Here is a 17,440-nt window from a genome sequence, read left to right as displayed (position 1 = left end):
AAAGTCGCTATGCCAGAATTACAGACTTGATATTGCGAGTGCGAGTCGTCATTACTGTAGTAAATATGATGCCCATGGCGTTCGTTCCATGCGGCAGTCTGCCATGCAGCATTCTGTGCGCATATGTACTGTACCAATAACGTATGGGTTTTGACAGGCGATGGAATAGGCATGGTTGACGGCCGAAGCATTCAGGGACTTGATGAAAGTTGACATAACGTAGGCGTCAAAAGTTAGTACTCCGAGTTCCCGGTCCCGCGCGCTTCCGGCGCCGGAATACACCTGAATCGCTTCTCATTGGTCAATTTTCGCAATCGCAACGCGACCAGCAGATCGGATGTCGATTGCCTGTCTGTTTCAACACTTTGCACCCGTCAAAAACGCAAAGATACAACCACGAGTTCCGCAAACAGCGAACTCAATAACGCAATCGCCGCGGCAACAACTTCCCTCAAATTTTACGCCCATTTGAACGAAAACACCGTGAAAACATGACACCCTCGTGAACGCACGCCCGATTGCAACGGCACGCTATCTGTCGATTCTGCCGAGGCTCCATGACCCAGCTGCTGTTCTGTTGGGACGACTGGGAGTTCATGATCACAGATGGTCAGGCCGTCGCGGCTGAATTGATTTTCGCCTCCCAGTTGGGGTTATCGGACGACTTACTTGTGGACCCTAATCCGCCCACAAACCGGCTGTATATGACCCCAGGCCATGGGCGGTCATGAAGAGGCTTCAACTCAGCCATGCCAATCTACGTAGTACTGTTCATTGCCGGAGTTTGCATCACATTGGACCCGATAAGACATTTTCCTCCTAAACCGCCAACCCGTGGTCAAGATGTGTAATTGCGAGCAGCGACAGTCCTGGCAGGCGTCTAAGCTCAACAAGACATGGAGTCAAAATTCTATAAAAGCCGCCCTGGCTTACATGCCCCGTCGACACATCCACCATACCCCCATAAGGTAATATAATAGTGGTAGGCAGTAGTGGGACAGTGCGCTTCAGCCGTGGGACACCGCCTCAACCCATCACTTTGATATTTGAGTATCCCACATTGCCTCCTAATCCTTGATTCCTTTCCCGCGACCACCTCTAGTACCCTACCTTTTAATCTCCGACGCCGGTTCGTCTCCTCCACTTCGCCATGTTGATCTCGACTGCCTTCTTCGCGCTGGCCGCGGCAGGCACCGCAGCGGCCCAAGCTTCTACCTACCGTTTCGCTCCCCTGAAGACCGTCCGTCCGGAAATCGAATACGCCAACTACACCCCTGAGCAGAAGACATTGGTTGCCAAGCAGGCCAGGGAAATGCTATATGTGAACTCTCACAGGCAAGCGGGGCGAAAGGCACAAAATTGAATTCATGTCGACAGATTGTTAACGACTTATCCCTTTCAACGCGTTAGGTATGTCAAAAAGGACACAGTAGGGGTGGACGTCATCGCCGGCATCAACAAAATCGTCGACGAAGCCCCGAAGTTGTCGAACAAGGCCTTCAACGAGGCTCTCAGCGGTCTTTTCCTTAGCCTGAGGGATTTCCACACGAACTATTACAATACCGGTGCGGCGTCGTGTTACACATACCTTACGCCGTTCAGCTTCCAATTCGTCGACTCCAAGGATATCGCCTTTGACCCCCGGATTGTTGTGCAGTCGTTGACTACAATTCCCGCCGTCCTGCAAGCATCCCCGGAGGCTTCCAAAGTGCAGGTCGGCGACCTCCTGACGAAGATCGACGGTCTGTCCTTCAGGGAGCACTGGGAGAAGAACAAGGCGAAGGTGGGCGGTGCTAACCGTTACGGTGGATACCGCTCTGCCCTTGGCCTGCTCTCCCAACGCGGCGGTCTCCTGTACCCCACCCCCGAGAACGACACCATCAAGTTCACATTCTCCCGAAACGGAAAGTCCTTCGATGTGACCGTTCCCTGGGTCACTGCCGCCAACAAGGCGTGCATTGCTGATGCGCCTCTCGGTGGTGGTGCCTCTAAGGCGCCCACCAACTCCCTCACATCCGAGAAGAAGTACCACGGATTGCCCGATCGCAGCCCCAAGGAGGTCCTCGCCGTCAAGATCGACCCCCGTGTCGACCCCAGCAACGGTCTCGACGCTTTCCCAACAGACATTGGTGCGATCGCCTACAAGCCTACAGAGTCCGCGATGGTTTTCTACTCTCACTACACTCACGGAGGCCGCAACCTCGGTGTGATCCGTTTGACCTCCTTCACCGATGCAGCCGACCCTACCTCCGAGATTGCCCTCGGGGAGGTTCGCCGTCTGCTTTTGGAGGACTTTGCCGAGACCGACGCCGTCCTCGTTGACCTTCGTGACAACGGTGGTGGTTCCTTAAACTACGCCGATACTCTTCCCCAGTACTTCGGGCACACCGATTACGCTCCTGGTTACGGTCGCGCGATTGTTCACCCCAACAACGCCGCCATCTTCTTGGGGTCTCCCTACGGTGGTTCCGACTGGGCCGCTGCCTACAACGCAACCAAGCCCGGTGACAAGTACACCCCAGCGATTCGCTTCAACGCCCCCGAGGTCGTCAACACTGTCGGCACCCTGTACTTGAAGCCCGTCGGTCTCCTCACTGACGCCAACTGCTACTCTGCTTGCGACACTTTCTCTGGCGCCATGAAGGACAACGGTTTCGCAACTATTTTCGGCGAAGACAAGACTACGGGCGCTGGTGGCGCGAACGTTGTTGAGCACCGATCTTTCTTCCAGGTCGCTGCTCCCCAGATTTTCAAGCCTCTTCCTTACCAGGATACCGACGCCAGCGGCGCTACCAGGAAAGGTGTTGGAAACTTCAGGACCGCTTGGAGGGCCACCATCCGCTCTGGCCTCAACAACGGCAAGCTTATCGAGGATTACGGTATCTCATCCGACGTCGTTGTTAGGCAGACCGTTGCCGACGTCATTGGTTCAAGCAACTCCAGCACCCAGTTCGACAAGATCGCTGACTACTTGAAGCAGAAGGGTGTGAAGTCCAACACCGCTAAGCTTTTCTTCCAGAGCCCGTTGGACACCACCCGTGGCTTCATCGGCCAGAAACTCGCCTTCCCTTACACATCCCAGGACATCAAGCTTCTCGTCGTCAAGGATGCCGCCGGCAAGGAAGTCGCCCGCGCCTCCCCCAGCCCTGTCCACGGCCGCACCAAGGGTGTCCTCTCCAGCAAGGGCCCTCTCACCGCCTTCGGATACACCACCTACACCATCACCGGCTACAACGCTGACGACAAGAAGGTCCTCAAGACTCACCGTACCGCTCGCGTTCAGCCCGGCCCCTCCGACTACCTGAAGGTTTCTGCCGGTCAGACCTACAAATTCGCCAACACTGCTGCCGACAAGAAGTACGCCGTCGTCTACAACCTTAACACTCCCGCTGCCAACGGTTTCCAGATCAACGGTGGCAAGCTCACCGTCGGAAACGGCAAGCAATACGTCGACAACACCAACTCCGCCTTCACTCTCTTCACCAAGCTTCCCGGTTCCGGAACCCTGTCTTTCGACGTTGACGGTGCCACCGAACAGGACTACGACTACTTGACCGTCTACGTCCGCGATTCCACCACCAATGCCGCGCCAGTTGTCATTTACAAGAAGTCTGGCCAGTTCGCTGAGTCCGTCTCCTTCGACATCAGCAACCTGAATGGCGCCTACGAGCTGACCTTCGAGTTCACCTCCGACGGCGGTGTCACCGACCGCGGTGTGACTCTCTCCAATATTGCCATCAAGGCTTAGATTAATTGCCTCATTGTATACCCGACACTCATACATGGACTAGATAGACTCCATCTGAATAGATAGACTTTTAGTACTATCAAGGTCCTTTAGGAGGACCACCTACCATAATGTAATAGATCGCATTTCGAATCGAATTTCAGTCTCCTACTGCAAATCTCAGTCTCCAGCGTTCCAAAGTGATATGCGAAATCTCCATCGCTCCACTCCACGGTAGTCGCTGTGACGACCGCTCGGCTGATATAGGAACTTGCTTCCGGACGTTGTTCCTCAGCTGCATCAATTGAGCCGGAAATCCACGCCCAGTGCTGACTCTGCTGAGACTGCCGACGACACCCAAACAGGATCCAGCGGGATCATGATCCTGTTCAAGTGGGTGGCCAAAAGGGGGGGGTAGCTGGTTATGTGGCACCATGAAAGTCACTGAGCCTCTCCCTGGCAACTTACTACAGACTACTGACACCTCTGAATGAGCTGAGGCGAGCGAAGGGACCAGGGCCGAGTCGCTGAAGGACAACGATCCTGAATTGTTCGTGGACCCCAATGTTCTGTCCCCCGGAGGTTACGATAAGATGGAGAACCCGTCTTTTTCCCCCGACTTCAAGAAGTTTGCGTTTACGATGACCAAGAATGAAACCGACTACGCCTACCTCGTCTTCCGTGATGTCAAAAGCAAAAAGCCCATTCACGAAGTGTGTCGATCGTTCCGCTCCTGAATGGCTCAACAACGGCACTGCGGTTGCCTATTACCGGCACCCGGCTCCTAAGGGCCTCACCTGGGAGGAGGCCGGCAAAAATATCGACCGGTGGCCAGATCACTACACGTTGTACTATCACAAGTTTGGCAACGCCCAGTCCCACGATGTTCCCTGCACTGTCGCACTGTGTGGTCGAGAGGATAGCGGTGAGGCTCCTGCTCCCGCGTCGCTTCTAACTGCTGGCGGTCGCTGTCAGTGATGGGAAAGGCGGCACCATTCGAGTAGTTCTGCCTCCCAAGCGCTCGCAACTATGTGGTTGTCTCCGAGTGTATGCGGATGCGCAACAGGTGGTAATGTTCATTCTCTTTTCAGAAGTCGCTGGTGCGGCATGGGACACGAGGAATGCTGCCGAAGTGGAAGAAGCTTCGATGCCGAAAGTTCCGACTGGCTCCTGTCGCCGCCCGAGAGATACTCGTGCCCATGGTCGCGCGTTGCTAGCTCCCTGGGCCGCCCGCCAAAGGCGTGCCTGACAGCTCAACGATAATTTCAGTTCAGCGATAACCCTTGTATACTGTCGCTTTTGCCCAAACCCTAAACCTAGAGAGTGCAGCCATTGTTGTGTGCAGCAGGAGTGCTGTGTGCTGCAGGAGTTTCAGGGAGTGTGGTGGTGAAGGTCGGCGCAATTGCAAATGTGATCTTGAGCCAGAGATCCCTCGACGCGTCTCTTTCGAAGGAAGGTTCGCGAGGTTCACTCACATCGCAACTTCCCACGCTATAAACATGAAAACGAATTTCGCAGCAGGCTTCGACGCCATCGGAGGGGCTACAAGCTCTCCGCAATGCTTCACACTATCATCAGTGCCGGAAAGCTTCACGTTCGACGAACGAAAGGTACTTACTCCTGGGTGAAGGTTGCGATTATGTCTCGCCGCAACAAGATCACTCACGAATTCCAGCTTAGCGCTGCCGACTCCAATGAGAAAAAGGAGGTCTTTCTCATACAAGTGCGTACTTGCTCAGTGTATTCGAAAATGTGTATTGGACTATAGCAGCTGATATGCGCCTTTGTATTCAGTGGCTTTCCTTTGTAGAAAGGGACTTGAACAAAGTGGATGCGGTGAGGTCACCAAAGAGGACAATTGGGCTCTCATTGACCCCCTCTCACGCGGCTGCTGAAATAGGCGACGGTCAAACCCGCTCAAGCAGAGCTTGAGAAGACACTCCTGAAACGTTTAACGAGCACTGCACCGAAACCAACGCGTCCCATTCGACAGTCAGTGGCAAGATGCCTTGCGCTTTTGTATGCGAAAGGGGACGGCCGAACCTTGTTCGACACGCTGGCGGCAATTCAAGCCATCGTTGCCAGCAAGAAACCCGAGGATCCCTCCTTTCGATTGTGAGTTCACCATCATCAAATGTCTCACCCGAGCCTCTTCCTTATGAGCCGTTGCAGAGCGGCTATCACATCCCTTGGGATACTGTCGGAGGCGCACGGTGGAAAGGTTGGCTGATTGAACAGTGAAATTCCGGCGAAACTAGACCGGAATTACTCACCATCGGACCCCAAATAGCTACTGTCCTTGTTTCCGGAGACGGTTTCACTACTATCCAGATGTTTGAAGAATGCAAAGGAGAGCGAGGTGGGATGACTCATGTAGGAATCTGACATTGACATGGCTAAAGGCATATCCTTCTGCAGCTCGCGCTACGATATGAATCGTATGTCGCCTTGGGGCGCTCGCTGAAGGGAGCTGGGAGAGGGGCGAATGAGCAAATGAGCAAAGACATGATCAAGATCGCAAAGACCGGAATAGCTGATAAGCTGCCGCTGATTAGAACTGCTGCCGTAGAGGTGAGGAACACTGATGCCTTCAACTACAGCTGGCTTTCATGCTCAATTTAGACCTTTTGCGGCCAGATATTTCAAGCTGTGTACGAACATACGAGTTATCCAGTGCCAACGAAATTTGATGACTACGAATATCTGATTTCCAGCGCTACGAAGGCCTTGGATGGCAGCAACTATTCCGTCCGCAGAGCTGTGTCATTGTTTGTGGCCTTGATCCTGGCTCAATCGCAACAACCGGCTCCGAAGAAAGATAAAGGCAAGAAAGCAGCCGGGACAGAAGCAGAAGCGGCGGGAACCGCGGAGAAGAATATTCTTGAGGTTGATGAAGTCTTGAACGTGCTCAGCACTTTGTACATCAAGAATACATCCCGGGAGGTGCGCATTGGCATTCTGGAGGCATATGCGACCACGCTGAGACGACTTGGTACCAAAGTTGTGGAGGACAACTACGCACAAATTGTCAAAAATGTGCTGGCTCTATGCACCAATCCGAAGTTAATCCAAACCCCAACGGAGGTCATTTTCATGCGCCAAAGTTGCGACTTCCTGCTTCGAGACACAATCGGCAAAATGCTTGGAGAGACGGCACAAATCAATGCCATCAAGGAGCTTGCCACGGGATGGTTGCGGAGATGGCCAGCAGTGTTGGGAACGGATGTGGCTCCGAGCGATTCGGCCCTCGTTTGCGTGTTGAACGAAGTCGCTGCACTTTTCATCGATTTGGGACCAGCCTTGGCGGGCGAAGAAAACATCGTCATCGAACCCCTACTCAAACTCATCGCTCATCCGTCACGATCTGTCAATCTATCTTTGGCCTGGTGCCTGCGCTGCTTGTCCGCCGCCTTACCATCGTACCTGCCCAAGCTGATAACAAAGTTGATGGCGTCTATCCAGAAAGATCTTCCAAACTTGCAGGGCGACAAACCGGAGATCTTGGCTCGGTTCCTAGGGTACGGAAACGTTCTGGCTGCTCTAATCAGTGCCGCGCCTTCTCGGACTCTTTACGTATCCTATGAAGCGATGGCACGCATATTCGGTCTTTGCGCCCAGCTCTTGCGAACGACCTCGGCCTCGAAAGATTTCCGAGCTGTCAGCGCTCTGGCGAGGGTTGCCTGGACCTTGATCGCCTCGCTGATGTGCTTGGGTGAAGATTTCGTGCGAGTGCACACCTCGCAACTCCTCCTCATATGGAAGAATGTCTTTCCGAAACCGGCACCAAAGGAGTCGGGCGTCCGAAGTGAATTGGAGTGGGAGTTTCTGCTCATGAGCAAAGAAGCGGCCTTGGCGGCTTTGCATAGCTTCATGGTTCACAATTCGAAGGAAATGCAAGCATCCGACGTGGCAAAGCGAATCACGGTGTGCCTGAACAACACATTGGCGTTCATGTCGACGTTGCCAGCGACGTATTACTCCGGACCGCCAATTCCACCGGGCGCGGTCAATCCTGATACGAAGTACTTTCAGATGGAGAATTTTCTGAAGAAACGACTCTTTCTTTGTTTCAAAGTCCTTTCGCCGCCATCGACATTCGAGCTCAGCTTCTCTGTGTTGCTTCGTGCGTCATTGGATGTCTTTGCGCCGGATCCCGAGAAAAATCAGGATCGCCTGCTGACTGCTATGGGCTATGCACCGGAGAAGCCAGGAGCTGTTCTACAGCCCGGATCTCAGCCGTCGTTTACAACTTCGTTGGTGCAAGGATCCGTGGTCCGTATTGCGCACGAGGCTGGAGCGGAGGATCGTGGGATCGCTGCGGTACTGAACAATGACACTGACATGCAGCTACTTGAAGATCTGGTAAGAGACTAGCTGATGGACACGTCCTTGAAGATCTACAGCTTTTAACCGTTGATCACTCCTTAGCTGGACCACGTCATCCCTGGCGCCTTGGAGAATGATCCCCATAGCTTGTATCTACAAGATGTAACGCACCTGCATTCACAAAAGTCATTATCCTCCTCGACAGCATCAAATACTTCTTCTGAGCTTGCGTACAAGCGCCCCTCTCCCGCGCCTGTCGGCACTGCTACCATTGATTCGGCGGTGGAGCTCTTTGCTTTGCTGCTTCCGCTTCAGAACGCTGCGGTTCAGGAATCCCTGATGGAACAACTCATCATCTTGGCGAAGTCGCAGGGGACCAAAGTACCGCCTCTTCGGAAGCGGAGCGTTCAATTAAATATCCTGGTTGCTATCCTCGGGTCTTTGAGGTATGTGATGGGCAAAAAAGGCAGTCTCGCCAGCGGGAAAGTTGGCGTCCAGATTAGGGACCTCGTTGAGGTAAGTCTGTCGGGACTCGGCAATGGATGAACCTATCGCATTTTGTCTGACCACGGTGGGGCTTCTATTGGACATATTAGGACTTCCTGGTCTCCCCCGATGTCCTGTTCCGCACGCTCGCCAGCGAAGCTTTGGGACGCCTGTCGCGCGTTGTGGGATCATCAGTCTTTGTCAATCCGCTGGTACAGAACTTGGTCGATCAAATTGTCAAGAACCGCGAGCCGGATGTCCGAGCCGGTTCGGCATTGGCTCTGGGGTACATTCTGAGCTATGTGGGTGGCATGGCCGCCGCCTCGCAGTTGAAAACCGCCGTCGGGATCTTACATTCTCTGGCATCCGACTCCCATCCACTGGTTCACACCTGGGCTTTGCATTCTCTATGGTTGACGATCGAGAGCGCGGGACTGATGTTCGGCCCGTACGTGAACTCCACGGTGTCGCTAACGGTGAAGCTTCTCACGTCCGAAGCGCACGAGCTAAGTGCACCCGCGGCTAACGAACAGAGTGGAAACGGGAATGCAGATGTCTACCCAGCTATCGGGCGCATACTGTATGCCCTCGTCGGAGTGATCGGGCCTGAGTTGCAGATGTCGACCAAGATCCGCGAACACTGTTTCGCACTGTATGAGCAACTGAAAGCCGAGGATGATCCGTTCGTCGTTGTGGAGGCTATTCGTTGCATTCAGCACTTCATTTTGTTTGCCCCGAAACACGTGGATATTTCCACCTTGATCCCGTTTTTGCAAACACAATTGGCTGGAGAGTCAACCACCCGGAATTATCTCATTCGAAAAGCTGCTGTCACGTGCCTGTACCAGCTCGCTCAACGAAGTCCGGATTTGGTCCTGGAAGCAGCCGGTAATAATCAGCTGGAGGAGCAGCTCTTCGCCCTCTTGGATATGGAGACCGACGGAACGGTCCGGGATGAGATTCGCGATATCCTCATGAATTTGTTGAAGCATGTCGCCTCGGAAAGGCCATCTCGGTGGCTTACTTTGTGTAAAAGCATTCTGTCGAAGACCGGAGGCTCAGTTGGTGAAGCACCTGCTGCAAAGGATATACGAGCTATGGCGAGCGTTGCCTCTCTTCATGGCGGACAAGGGGATGACGACGATGATGTATTTGCGGTCGAGCACTCTGAAGAGGATCCGCCCGCAGCAAACGAAAAGCCCAGTGCAGCTACACCGACGAACGCTTCATCTGTGCCGGCAAAGATTGTTCTGTTACTCCTCAAACCGCGATGGAGGACGCAGGTTTTCGCTTTGATGTGTCTTCGACGCCTCTTGAAGGAAGTTGCCCTGACAGGTGTCAAAGAGCACTTCGAGCTTGGGCTGGCCAGAACAGCCGCTGAAAGAGCCGGCAGAAGGCCGGACTACCTTGTCTTCAAGTTGGCAGACTTGATCCGGATGGCATTCTCGGCAGCAACCGCCAACGTGAAGGACCTGCGACTGGAGGGGTTGCGCTTGTTGCAGGATATTTTGGAAATCTTTTCCGATGCGCCGGATCCGGATTTCGATGATCATGCTTTGCTCGAGCAATACCAGGCGCAAATAGGGGCGGCCTTGACGCCGGCTTTCGGGAGCGATTCTGCTCCGGAAGTCCTAAGCCTTGCTTGCCAGGTATCCGCCGTGTATATCGGTAGCGGGATCAATCAGGAACTAGCCACAATGTCGCGGATCTTGAGATTGTTAACAGGCGTAGTGGAGCGTTATCAGGGTACGTTCTGGCAATTCGAAAGCTTTAAGTCGCTCTACTAACCTGTTTCACAGGCGGAGAGGCCGCAAGCGACGCACCTCATGCAGACCTGCTGGTTCGCATTTCCATCCTCACGTCATGGGCGAAACTGCGGATAGCAACATTCTCCCATAGATACTTGGACGAGGTGGTTGATCCAAATCTCCCTTCGCTTGCTACTCTGTGGGTCGGTGTCCTACATGATTATGCGAGAGTGAAGCTGGAGCCAGACGTCCTGTCAGCTGCAGCTGGGGACCCGAGTGCACGATCAAGCATCGATAGTTACCTGGAGGCTACTCGGAATACTGTCCTGCCCGTAAGTCATTTCACAAGTTACATCGTGCGTTTGCAGTGTGGGCTACTGAATACTCTGATTAGTTCTACCGGAAATCTTGGCTTACTATCATGGAGGCGTTGACAAGCCTCCTCGACACACACCTCGACCTATTTGTGAAGACAATGTGGGGAAGCTCGGAAGCAGTCGAACTGGCACCAAGGCTGTCGAAGACGTATTTCACTCTGCTTGGTCTATGCGTGGAAGCCCTGGCAACCACAGAAACCGCTGGAACTCTGAAATTCAGCGGCATTCCTGGCTTAACGGCGGGTGGCAATGTCGCCAGCTCCACCACGCAATCGTTAGAGGATGACGCCAATCTATCGCGCGTTTGCTTGGAAGCTCTCCAGCGATTGTTGAAGCCCGCTGCCCTTGGAAACGATAACTTGTTAGATGCGGTGAGTATCTGAACTGTGTAATGAACGACCTTGCATTCTTGACGAAGAAAGCTGACTTCTTTCGCATTTAGTCCGTATTCTTGGAGCTGATGACGCTTTTTGACAAGTTGGTTCAGACGGAAGATGTTCCCGTCCAGGCAATGGTTCTCCAGATTACGAAGCAAATCATAGTAGAACACTCAGATTATATTTCCTCCGAGGAGAGTGACCTGCGGTTGCGATTGAACTCTATGGGCGGGTACGTGCAAAGCAATTTATGCGCTTGAAATACGAAGGGGCAGCCGTATTTGACCTCCGCACGCACAGATCGCTCGACGGAGCTTCCGGTGCGATTTTGGAGCAAGATGAAAACGGCGATAAATCATCAGGCCCTTTGATGCTGAAGGTGCAAAGGGTTCTGAAGATCGCGTTTGACATATTTGTATACCATGTGCCGATCCTGGCGAACAGTCCTACGGCAGCAGGTCGGTGCATTTCTTTTTCGCATTGGTTTCTAAATTAGGTAGACTAACTGGTTTATGTGACATAGTTACGGCCAATAGAGATTCGAGCCCCGAGACCGTAGCCTTGATACTGAACGCCTTGGATACCTTGACCATCCTGGCTACCACACCACCGTTACTAGCAAGCAGCAAGCATATCCTCATTCCCTTCTCGTTCTACATATTCCAGGGTATGTTGCTTCGGAACGGAGACCGGCTTTGCAATGCTTACACCCGATAACTCAACTTCCCGTGTGCGAACAGCTCTTCTACAAACAGAAAAGTTCCAGGAGAAGGTCGCTCCTCGAGTTCTACTCTGCATCCGTGCTTGTCTTGACAAGCTCAGTGATGCAAAAGACTCGACGCTTGCTCCTGTGTTGCAAGCAACGGTGTCGTCGCTGCTGGACAGTTTCGATAGCGAGATGTGAGTTCTCTTCATGTGAAGCGGGCCATACTCGCATTATCCTTCTCCGTCTTCTGATTTCACTGATCGAATTCTAGATGGCACCTGACGACAGAGCTGACGGCCGCAGACCCAGCAGATCTCTTGATTCTGAAGAACGCTCTCATGGGCATTGTCCTGATAGTTACTGGAGCGCCCGCCTCAACTTACGACGATCATCTCCAGACCAGGTTCTTGAAGGGGCTTGGTCGCAGCTTATCGCACTCTGAGGACGAGGTTCGTAAATCCGCCAGCTTTTACTTGCGAAGACGCGGCCATTGACCTTCATTCCCAATTGTTTCATTAGATACAGAAAACTGTGCTCCAATGCATCAAGACCATCCTAGCGTCTTCAGCCTCTGCAAAGCCGGAAACTGCACCCATCTTTACCTCGTACATCAGGCTTCTGTTGCCTCAAGTGGCGGTTTGGGTACTGCAAGCAAGCGCACAACTACGGAGCTCTGAGACTCTCACGGCGAGCGTGAAGTCAATAGAGGAAGGACTGCGATTGCTGCTTGTGATATACGGTGTTGTATCAGACACAAAGAGTAAGTATGCTCTGTTTTGTTCATCAGTATTCGACTTCTGACACGCTTTTGTTGCAGAATCTGATGCATTGGCAGTCGTTGTGCATATATACATTTCCTTCCTCTCCAGTACCGAGGAGAATGGCATCCCAAGCTTTACGTCTTCGGCTCAACGAGAGCTGCATATCGCGTCGGCGCAAATGCTCTTTCAGCTAGCCTCAACGCAGCCGCAACATTTCAAAGCGGCCATCTCTGGCCTTCCTGAGAACGATACGATGGCGCTGCAAATGGGGCTTAAGACGCTGGCGGAAGTTCAGCAAGCGGCTGCAGCGCAGACTAAGGCATCATCGACGACAAATCGGGGCTTTACTAGTTTTGCAGCTTTTTAGAGTGCATAATCGTCTTTCTTATATTTAAGAATGTGGATTATGTCTATGACGAGGGTGACAGATAAAGGATTGTTGATTATTCGGATTGTGTAGGGATTTACAGTTTTTATGCAACGTTCGCGGGACTGATGGTTCGGAATGACAGACGGGAAATGTCAAATGACTGAATAAAAAGCTAGTTGGATTGGAAGATGTTTGAGGTCCTCTGCGACTGAGGATAATGCCTGCGACCTCTGTAGACGTAGTCATCGGGACCGTCAGAAGGCTGAAGGAGGCTGTTGGACGGGTTCCTCTTCAAAGCCGACGGCAGCGACGGGTTGTATTCATTGTGTTGCAGAAAGGTTTTGGCCGGACGAGCAGGCTCCTGTCTCGCATCGGCATAATCATCTTCGAGAGTCTGACGAGGCGACGGAGGTTCCTGGGGGTAGTGCGACTGCTGCTGGTGCGACTGCTGCTGGGGCGCGTTTTGCAAATGAAAGATGTCGCTTGCGGATTTTTGCTCACGCACGGGAGTGCCATAAGATTGTGAACCGTACGCATCACTTTGCGGTTGGAACAGAGTCGATTGGTTCCTATCGGTGCGAAATCTGAGGGACCCACCGCTGTTTCCAGCCCTAGGTTCGGCGGAGGCTCTATGGCCAGCGCTGTCATCTCCACTCAACGGCTTCAGATTGAACACATCGGTGGAGTTTTCCCTGAATGATTGCTGTCTCGCCACCGCATTGCGCGTGAGATAGTCATCGGCGGTATTGTTATTGTGCTGCTGTCGCGACACGCCACGAGGCGTGTGGGTCATGGAGTGATAAGACGAGGAGCTCGGTTCGTGGTAGGTTCCAAAAACGATTTGAGAACGACCGCCAGGAGAAGCGCCCACTGAGGCTTTGCGGCTGAAGGTGGGTACAGTCTGTGCTGCACCGGAATCTCCCTCATCTTGGCCCCATGGCTGTAAAGAAAGGGAAACGGTGAGTCCTATGTGACGCGCGACGCGAACCAATCGTGGGAGCATCTTGAGGGCCATACCGTTCTGAGCATCTTTGCGAGAGTACGGGTTCCAAGTTCAGCAACCTTCAGGAGGGTCCTTTGGCTCTTGAGGATATTGCGAGCGGTCGAGTGTTCGATTGCGGTTTGCAGAAAAAAGCAAGCTCCCAGGGAATCAGCGGGAGTCGAAGTGCGGAGGGCAAGTGTGTCAGCGGCCCGTGACGTGTGGATCTCGCGCGACACAACAGACTCTCCCGCCGGGATCAGACTCGACATCCCGAGGGAAAGGCTCCATTAGAACTGCAACTCCATGGAGGTGGAAGTGAAACTGAGGCTGTCGACCCAGGCCGCGTTCGACAGGGTCCTCGACGCTCTGAAGACCTCAGAGGAGTGTCCAGGAGTCCTTCGCGTCGACGTTCAAGAGAACTGGTACTTCGACACACCGACTGCAGACCTGTGCGTATGTGGTATTATCGACTTGCAAGATGGCACAGCGAGACATTGATTGAGGTGCCGCTCTGGCTCTGGCCCCTTTTTTGTCTTCCGCGGATTGGGGACAATAGAGAACGATCACGGTCCGTCTTGCGCGTTCGTCGGAGCATAAGCAGGGATACTGGGGATAGCCACGCGAAATGCACCGCTACGAGTAAAGGTGAAGCCACGCTGGTCGATGGCATCTCACGAGTGGAAGAGGTATTTGCCCGCCGCTTCTTGTGTGAACGCTTTCGCTGCCTGTCCTTTTTTCGTGCGAGCCAATCGCAAATGATATCTCCCAGTTCGAAATCCCGATTGAGTGTGATGCACTTCAGCGCATCGTCAATAATCCATCCAGCTTTTGTACCAACATCCACACGTTTGTGATCCATTAGTGCAGGTTTTGAAGGAGACGTGCGGTTCTCATCTCATCAGATTGTTCATGACTCGATGGGCGTTTCCAGCAAGGAATTCTGGAAGAAGTTGATGCCCCTATGGAACGACGCCTCTCAACTGCACGTCATTGGAAAATACTTCACTGAGAGGCATAAGATCAAATGGCGGAGCTGGAACCTCGAAATCGATTCGACCACGTACGATTTCGGGAAGGCGTTCGAGATTGAGATCGAAACGGAGCGTCCGCACGAAGCTAAGCGGGAAATGTACGTTTCTAGTATTCAAGCGTTCGGAAACGCGATTGTCTCATCTACGCTTCATTTAAGGGAAGCATTTCTCAAGGCCAACGACATCGCATACACCACAAGTAAACGCAACAAGGTGCATAATATGCGAATGGGATCCATAGAATAGCGGGCCATAGAGTAGCGGACTCGGAGGGCACGCTATAGGACCTTAAGAAGTCTTCTTCAAAATTTAAGGATAACAAACGATGTATCACCAGAACACTGACACCGACGGACTAGGACAAAAATCTTCTGATAAACGCTTCAACGCTAGTCTATGGCATGACACCTAAGGACACCTCTCACTGCTGCTGTTGTTGGGGGCCTGGTGCCTGCCTCTGACCCCCGGGCTGCTGGCCACCCTGTTGGCCGCCGCCGCGTCCTCGACCACGGTAGTTGCTGTTGCGTTGATAACCGTTCTGATAGCCGTTGTTGTTATTGCCGTTGCCGTGGTACTGGCCTTGACCTTGCTGGGCGTTGTTATTGTTATAAGCGCCTCCCCGACCTCGGTTCCCGCGATAGCCTCCACGGCCACGACCTCTATGAGGACGCTGTTGGCCGGGATGGGCATCGACCTGCTGCTGAGGCTGTGGCTCGGGTGCCGTTACTTGGGTGGAGGCCTCTTCGACCGGTGCGGGAGCAGCCGGCTGGGCGGATGTATCGATCAGAGGCTGTTCTTCATGCTGATCGTGGTGGATGGGAATTTTCACTAGGGCCGGGGCAACGACAGCGTGTTCCTCTTCGGAATGCTCGCTTTCGACCGGTGCGTGGGTTTCCTGTTCCACGGGATGGGCTGGTTCCTCGACGGGAGCTTCAGCAGGGGTGCTGTCTTGTAAATCTGTGCGGAACGATTGAAGCGAAACGAGGGTTTGAGTATGATGTTCCAGTCAAAGGAAAGTGGTCTCAACAGTGACGGTTCTACATCATCGTTCAGGCACAGGCATGTTATAACCATTTAAAGTGTCTTCAAGACTAATCGGTTGTGAAGCATCATAACGACTGGAGAGGGACTTGGGATAACAGCGAATCAATACACTTACCGAGCACTTCACTTGGCGTAAAGAAGCTGATGGTCCCGAATGAAGGCGCGGCCTGTGGGGCTTGCGCATCTTCGTGCGGGTGGGCTGATTCCTCATTGATCTCGGAGGGAGAGAAAAAGGATGGAGCATGTTGGATTTCAGCCGGGGTCTCATCGCTCTCAAAACCAAATTTGGGCTGTGGGCGTGGGTTCAGGATTATCTCGACAGCTTCGGCAAGACCACGGAAGGTAACGTCTTGGAAGAAAGTGATGCTTGAACGCTCCTTGTAGTTCTTCAAGTATTCTTCAGCCTGTTCGACTGAGAAACCTGGTGCACTTGATGATGTGTGACCAGGGTATCAGTCAACAACAGGCAGCAATAGTCAGTGTGCACGGTCCTCCAAGACAATGCTTACGTTTCAATGTGCTCGATACCTACTCCGGTGACGAATGCACGGAAGTAAAACAGAGCATTGTACTGATTCTCCGATAGGGCGACGTTCGTGTTGGCCAGGTTAGACAGAAGTACGTTGAGCACGTAAAACAATTGCAGAATTTCCTTCTGCGATGCGGCGGAAGCGTTCTGAACGAGGGGATACCGAGTTCGTGAGCAAGTCATATAGAGTAGCCCTCAAATCTCAACACTGTCTCACCTTCTCCTCTTCAATCGCAAGTTCTATCTTGGACTTAACATCCTTGTCTGTGGCGATATCCTTAGCACGGATCGCCTTCGATTCTTCGGCACCTACGGCAACCAGAAGTTTGGCGGATTCCTCCAGCTCCTTGAATGCGTAAGCAATCTCCGCCTTCTTCTCCAGCGCTTGGAGCTGGTCTGCATTGAGATCGCGCTTCGCCGACTGCTCGTATTTCTCCAATTTTAGCTGAAAGTTGATGGAATTTGCAGGGTGAGATAGTCAGACAAACCGAAAACTTGGCGAGCGCAACATTACATTACTGATTGCTTACCAGCTTCTTCTTTAAATAACGAAGCTTCTTGTTGATAACCTCCACGTAGGGGTTTTTGCTGACCGGGTGTGCTCCGTCGTCGACGGGCGACGCCGAAATAGTAACCTCCGAGTCGACGACAGAGGGCCTATCGACAGGAGAATTTGCGGAGTCGCGGCGGCTAACGTCACCGGAGGCAGAGTCGCTAACGTCCCCGTTGGGGTTGGCGTTGGTATTGTGTTTGAGGGCTCTGCGAGCCTTTCGGTTTATCTTGCTCGGCGGAAGGCGGGCATGCTGCCCGGAACCAGCCGTCTCAATTGCCGCTGCAAGCATTGTACGAGAGCAATTTTATACTAGATGAAGGGTGATATCAACTAGCGTTTACCGTGCTTTTTTTTTGTGGGAAAACGGAGGTGAGATTCAAACGATGGAAGTCGACGATGGCACGGGTTTTGACGAACCTCGGG

The 17,440-nt window shown here is 52.9% G+C and overlaps 5 protein-coding genes across 5 annotated transcripts; 3 read left to right on the top strand and 2 right to left on the bottom strand.

Moving 5' to 3' along the window:
- Positions 1-1,091: 1,091 nt before the first annotated feature.
- On the top strand, positions 1,092-3,818 carry EV422DRAFT_107984 (uncharacterized protein). Its single transcript, XM_053064573.1, has 2 exons — positions 1,092-1,335; positions 1,411-3,818. The coding sequence occupies exons 1-2, from the start codon at positions 1,151-1,153 to the stop codon at positions 3,746-3,748; spliced, it is 2,523 nt and encodes an 840-aa protein (XP_052924206.1). The 5' UTR covers positions 1,092-1,150; the 3' UTR covers positions 3,749-3,818.
- A 1,148-nt stretch (positions 3,819-4,966) lies between these two features.
- On the top strand, positions 4,967-12,963 carry EV422DRAFT_107595 (armadillo-type protein). Its single transcript, XM_053064569.1, has 19 exons — positions 4,967-5,337; positions 5,403-5,450; positions 5,522-5,563; positions 5,628-5,842; positions 5,900-5,948; positions 6,018-6,086; positions 6,146-6,298; positions 6,365-8,089; positions 8,156-8,569; positions 8,650-10,285; positions 10,339-10,619; positions 10,682-11,035; positions 11,107-11,273; positions 11,342-11,499; positions 11,565-11,708; positions 11,782-11,941; positions 12,019-12,196; positions 12,267-12,507; positions 12,565-12,963. Exons 1-19 carry the CDS (start codon positions 5,227-5,229, stop codon positions 12,873-12,875), a joined length of 6,456 nt encoding a protein of 2,151 aa, XP_052924205.1. The 5' UTR covers positions 4,967-5,226; the 3' UTR covers positions 12,876-12,963.
- An 87-nt stretch (positions 12,964-13,050) lies between these two features.
- On the bottom strand, positions 13,051-14,129 carry EV422DRAFT_507412 (uncharacterized protein; the record flags this gene model as incomplete). Its single annotated transcript, XM_053068661.1, has 2 exons — positions 13,051-13,818; positions 13,896-14,129. The coding sequence occupies 2 exons, from the start codon at positions 14,127-14,129 to the stop codon at positions 13,051-13,053; spliced, it is 1,002 nt and encodes a 333-aa protein (XP_052924204.1).
- On the top strand, positions 14,085-15,216 carry EV422DRAFT_107672 (CYTH-like domain-containing protein). Its single transcript, XM_053064570.1, has 5 exons — positions 14,085-14,309; positions 14,417-14,546; positions 14,630-14,706; positions 14,792-14,989; positions 15,066-15,216. The coding sequence occupies exons 1-5, from the start codon at positions 14,164-14,166 to the stop codon at positions 15,130-15,132; spliced, it is 618 nt and encodes a 205-aa protein (XP_052924203.1). The 5' UTR covers positions 14,085-14,163; the 3' UTR covers positions 15,133-15,216.
- EV422DRAFT_107845 (uncharacterized protein) lies at positions 14,995-17,416 on the bottom strand. Its single transcript, XM_053064572.1, has 5 exons — positions 16,995-17,416; positions 16,682-16,909; positions 16,445-16,611; positions 16,051-16,364; positions 14,995-15,848 (listed from the first exon to the last, which is right to left on the bottom strand). Exons 1-5 carry the CDS (start codon positions 17,304-17,306, stop codon positions 15,313-15,315), a joined length of 1,557 nt encoding a protein of 518 aa, XP_052924202.1. The 5' UTR covers positions 17,307-17,416; the 3' UTR covers positions 14,995-15,312.
- Positions 17,417-17,440: the final 24 nt, after the last annotated feature.

This window comes from Fimicolochytrium jonesii (genome assembly GCF_025526975.1).
Source record: "Fimicolochytrium jonesii strain JEL569 chromosome Unknown EV422scaffold_17, whole genome shotgun sequence".
Lineage (NCBI taxonomy): Eukaryota > Fungi > Chytridiomycota > Chytridiomycetes > Spizellomycetales > Powellomycetaceae > Fimicolochytrium > Fimicolochytrium jonesii.
This window is presented reverse-complemented; position numbering and strand designations above follow the sequence as displayed.

Coding starts and splice junctions, on each gene's coding strand:
- EV422DRAFT_107984 (XM_053064573.1), top strand. CDS start 1,151: ATGTTGATCTCGACTGCCTTCTTCGCGCTGGCCGCGGCAGGCACCGCA. Junction 1,336..1,410: donor CTATATGTGAACTCTCACAG/GCAAGCGGGGCG, acceptor TCAACGCGTTAG/GTATGTCAAAAAGGACACAG.
- EV422DRAFT_107595 (XM_053064569.1), top strand. CDS start 5,227: ATGAAAACGAATTTCGCAGCAGGCTTCGACGCCATCGGAGGGGCTACA. Junction 5,451..5,521: donor AGGAGGTCTTTCTCATACAA/GTGCGTACTTGC, acceptor CTTTGTATTCAG/TGGCTTTCCTTTGTAGAAAG. Junction 11,942..12,018: donor GACAGTTTCGATAGCGAGAT/GTGAGTTCTCTT, acceptor ATCGAATTCTAG/ATGGCACCTGACGACAGAGC.
- EV422DRAFT_107672 (XM_053064570.1), top strand. CDS start 14,164: ATGGAGGTGGAAGTGAAACTGAGGCTGTCGACCCAGGCCGCGTTCGAC. Junction 14,310..14,416: donor GACACACCGACTGCAGACCT/GTGCGTATGTGG, acceptor TGGGGACAATAG/AGAACGATCACGGTCCGTCT. Junction 14,990..15,065: donor CACGAAGCTAAGCGGGAAAT/GTACGTTTCTAG, acceptor GCATTTCTCAAG/GCCAACGACATCGCATACAC.
- EV422DRAFT_107845 (XM_053064572.1), bottom strand. CDS start 17,306: ATGCTTGCAGCGGCAATTGAGACGGCTGGTTCCGGGCAGCATGCCCGC. Junction 16,612..16,681: donor TTGCGATTGAAGAGGAGAAG/GTGAGACAGTGT, acceptor CCCCTCGTTCAG/AACGCTTCCGCCGCATCGCA. Junction 15,849..16,050: donor TACGCCAAGTGAAGTGCTCG/GTAAGTGTATTG, acceptor CGTTCCGCACAG/ATTTACAAGACAGCACCCCT.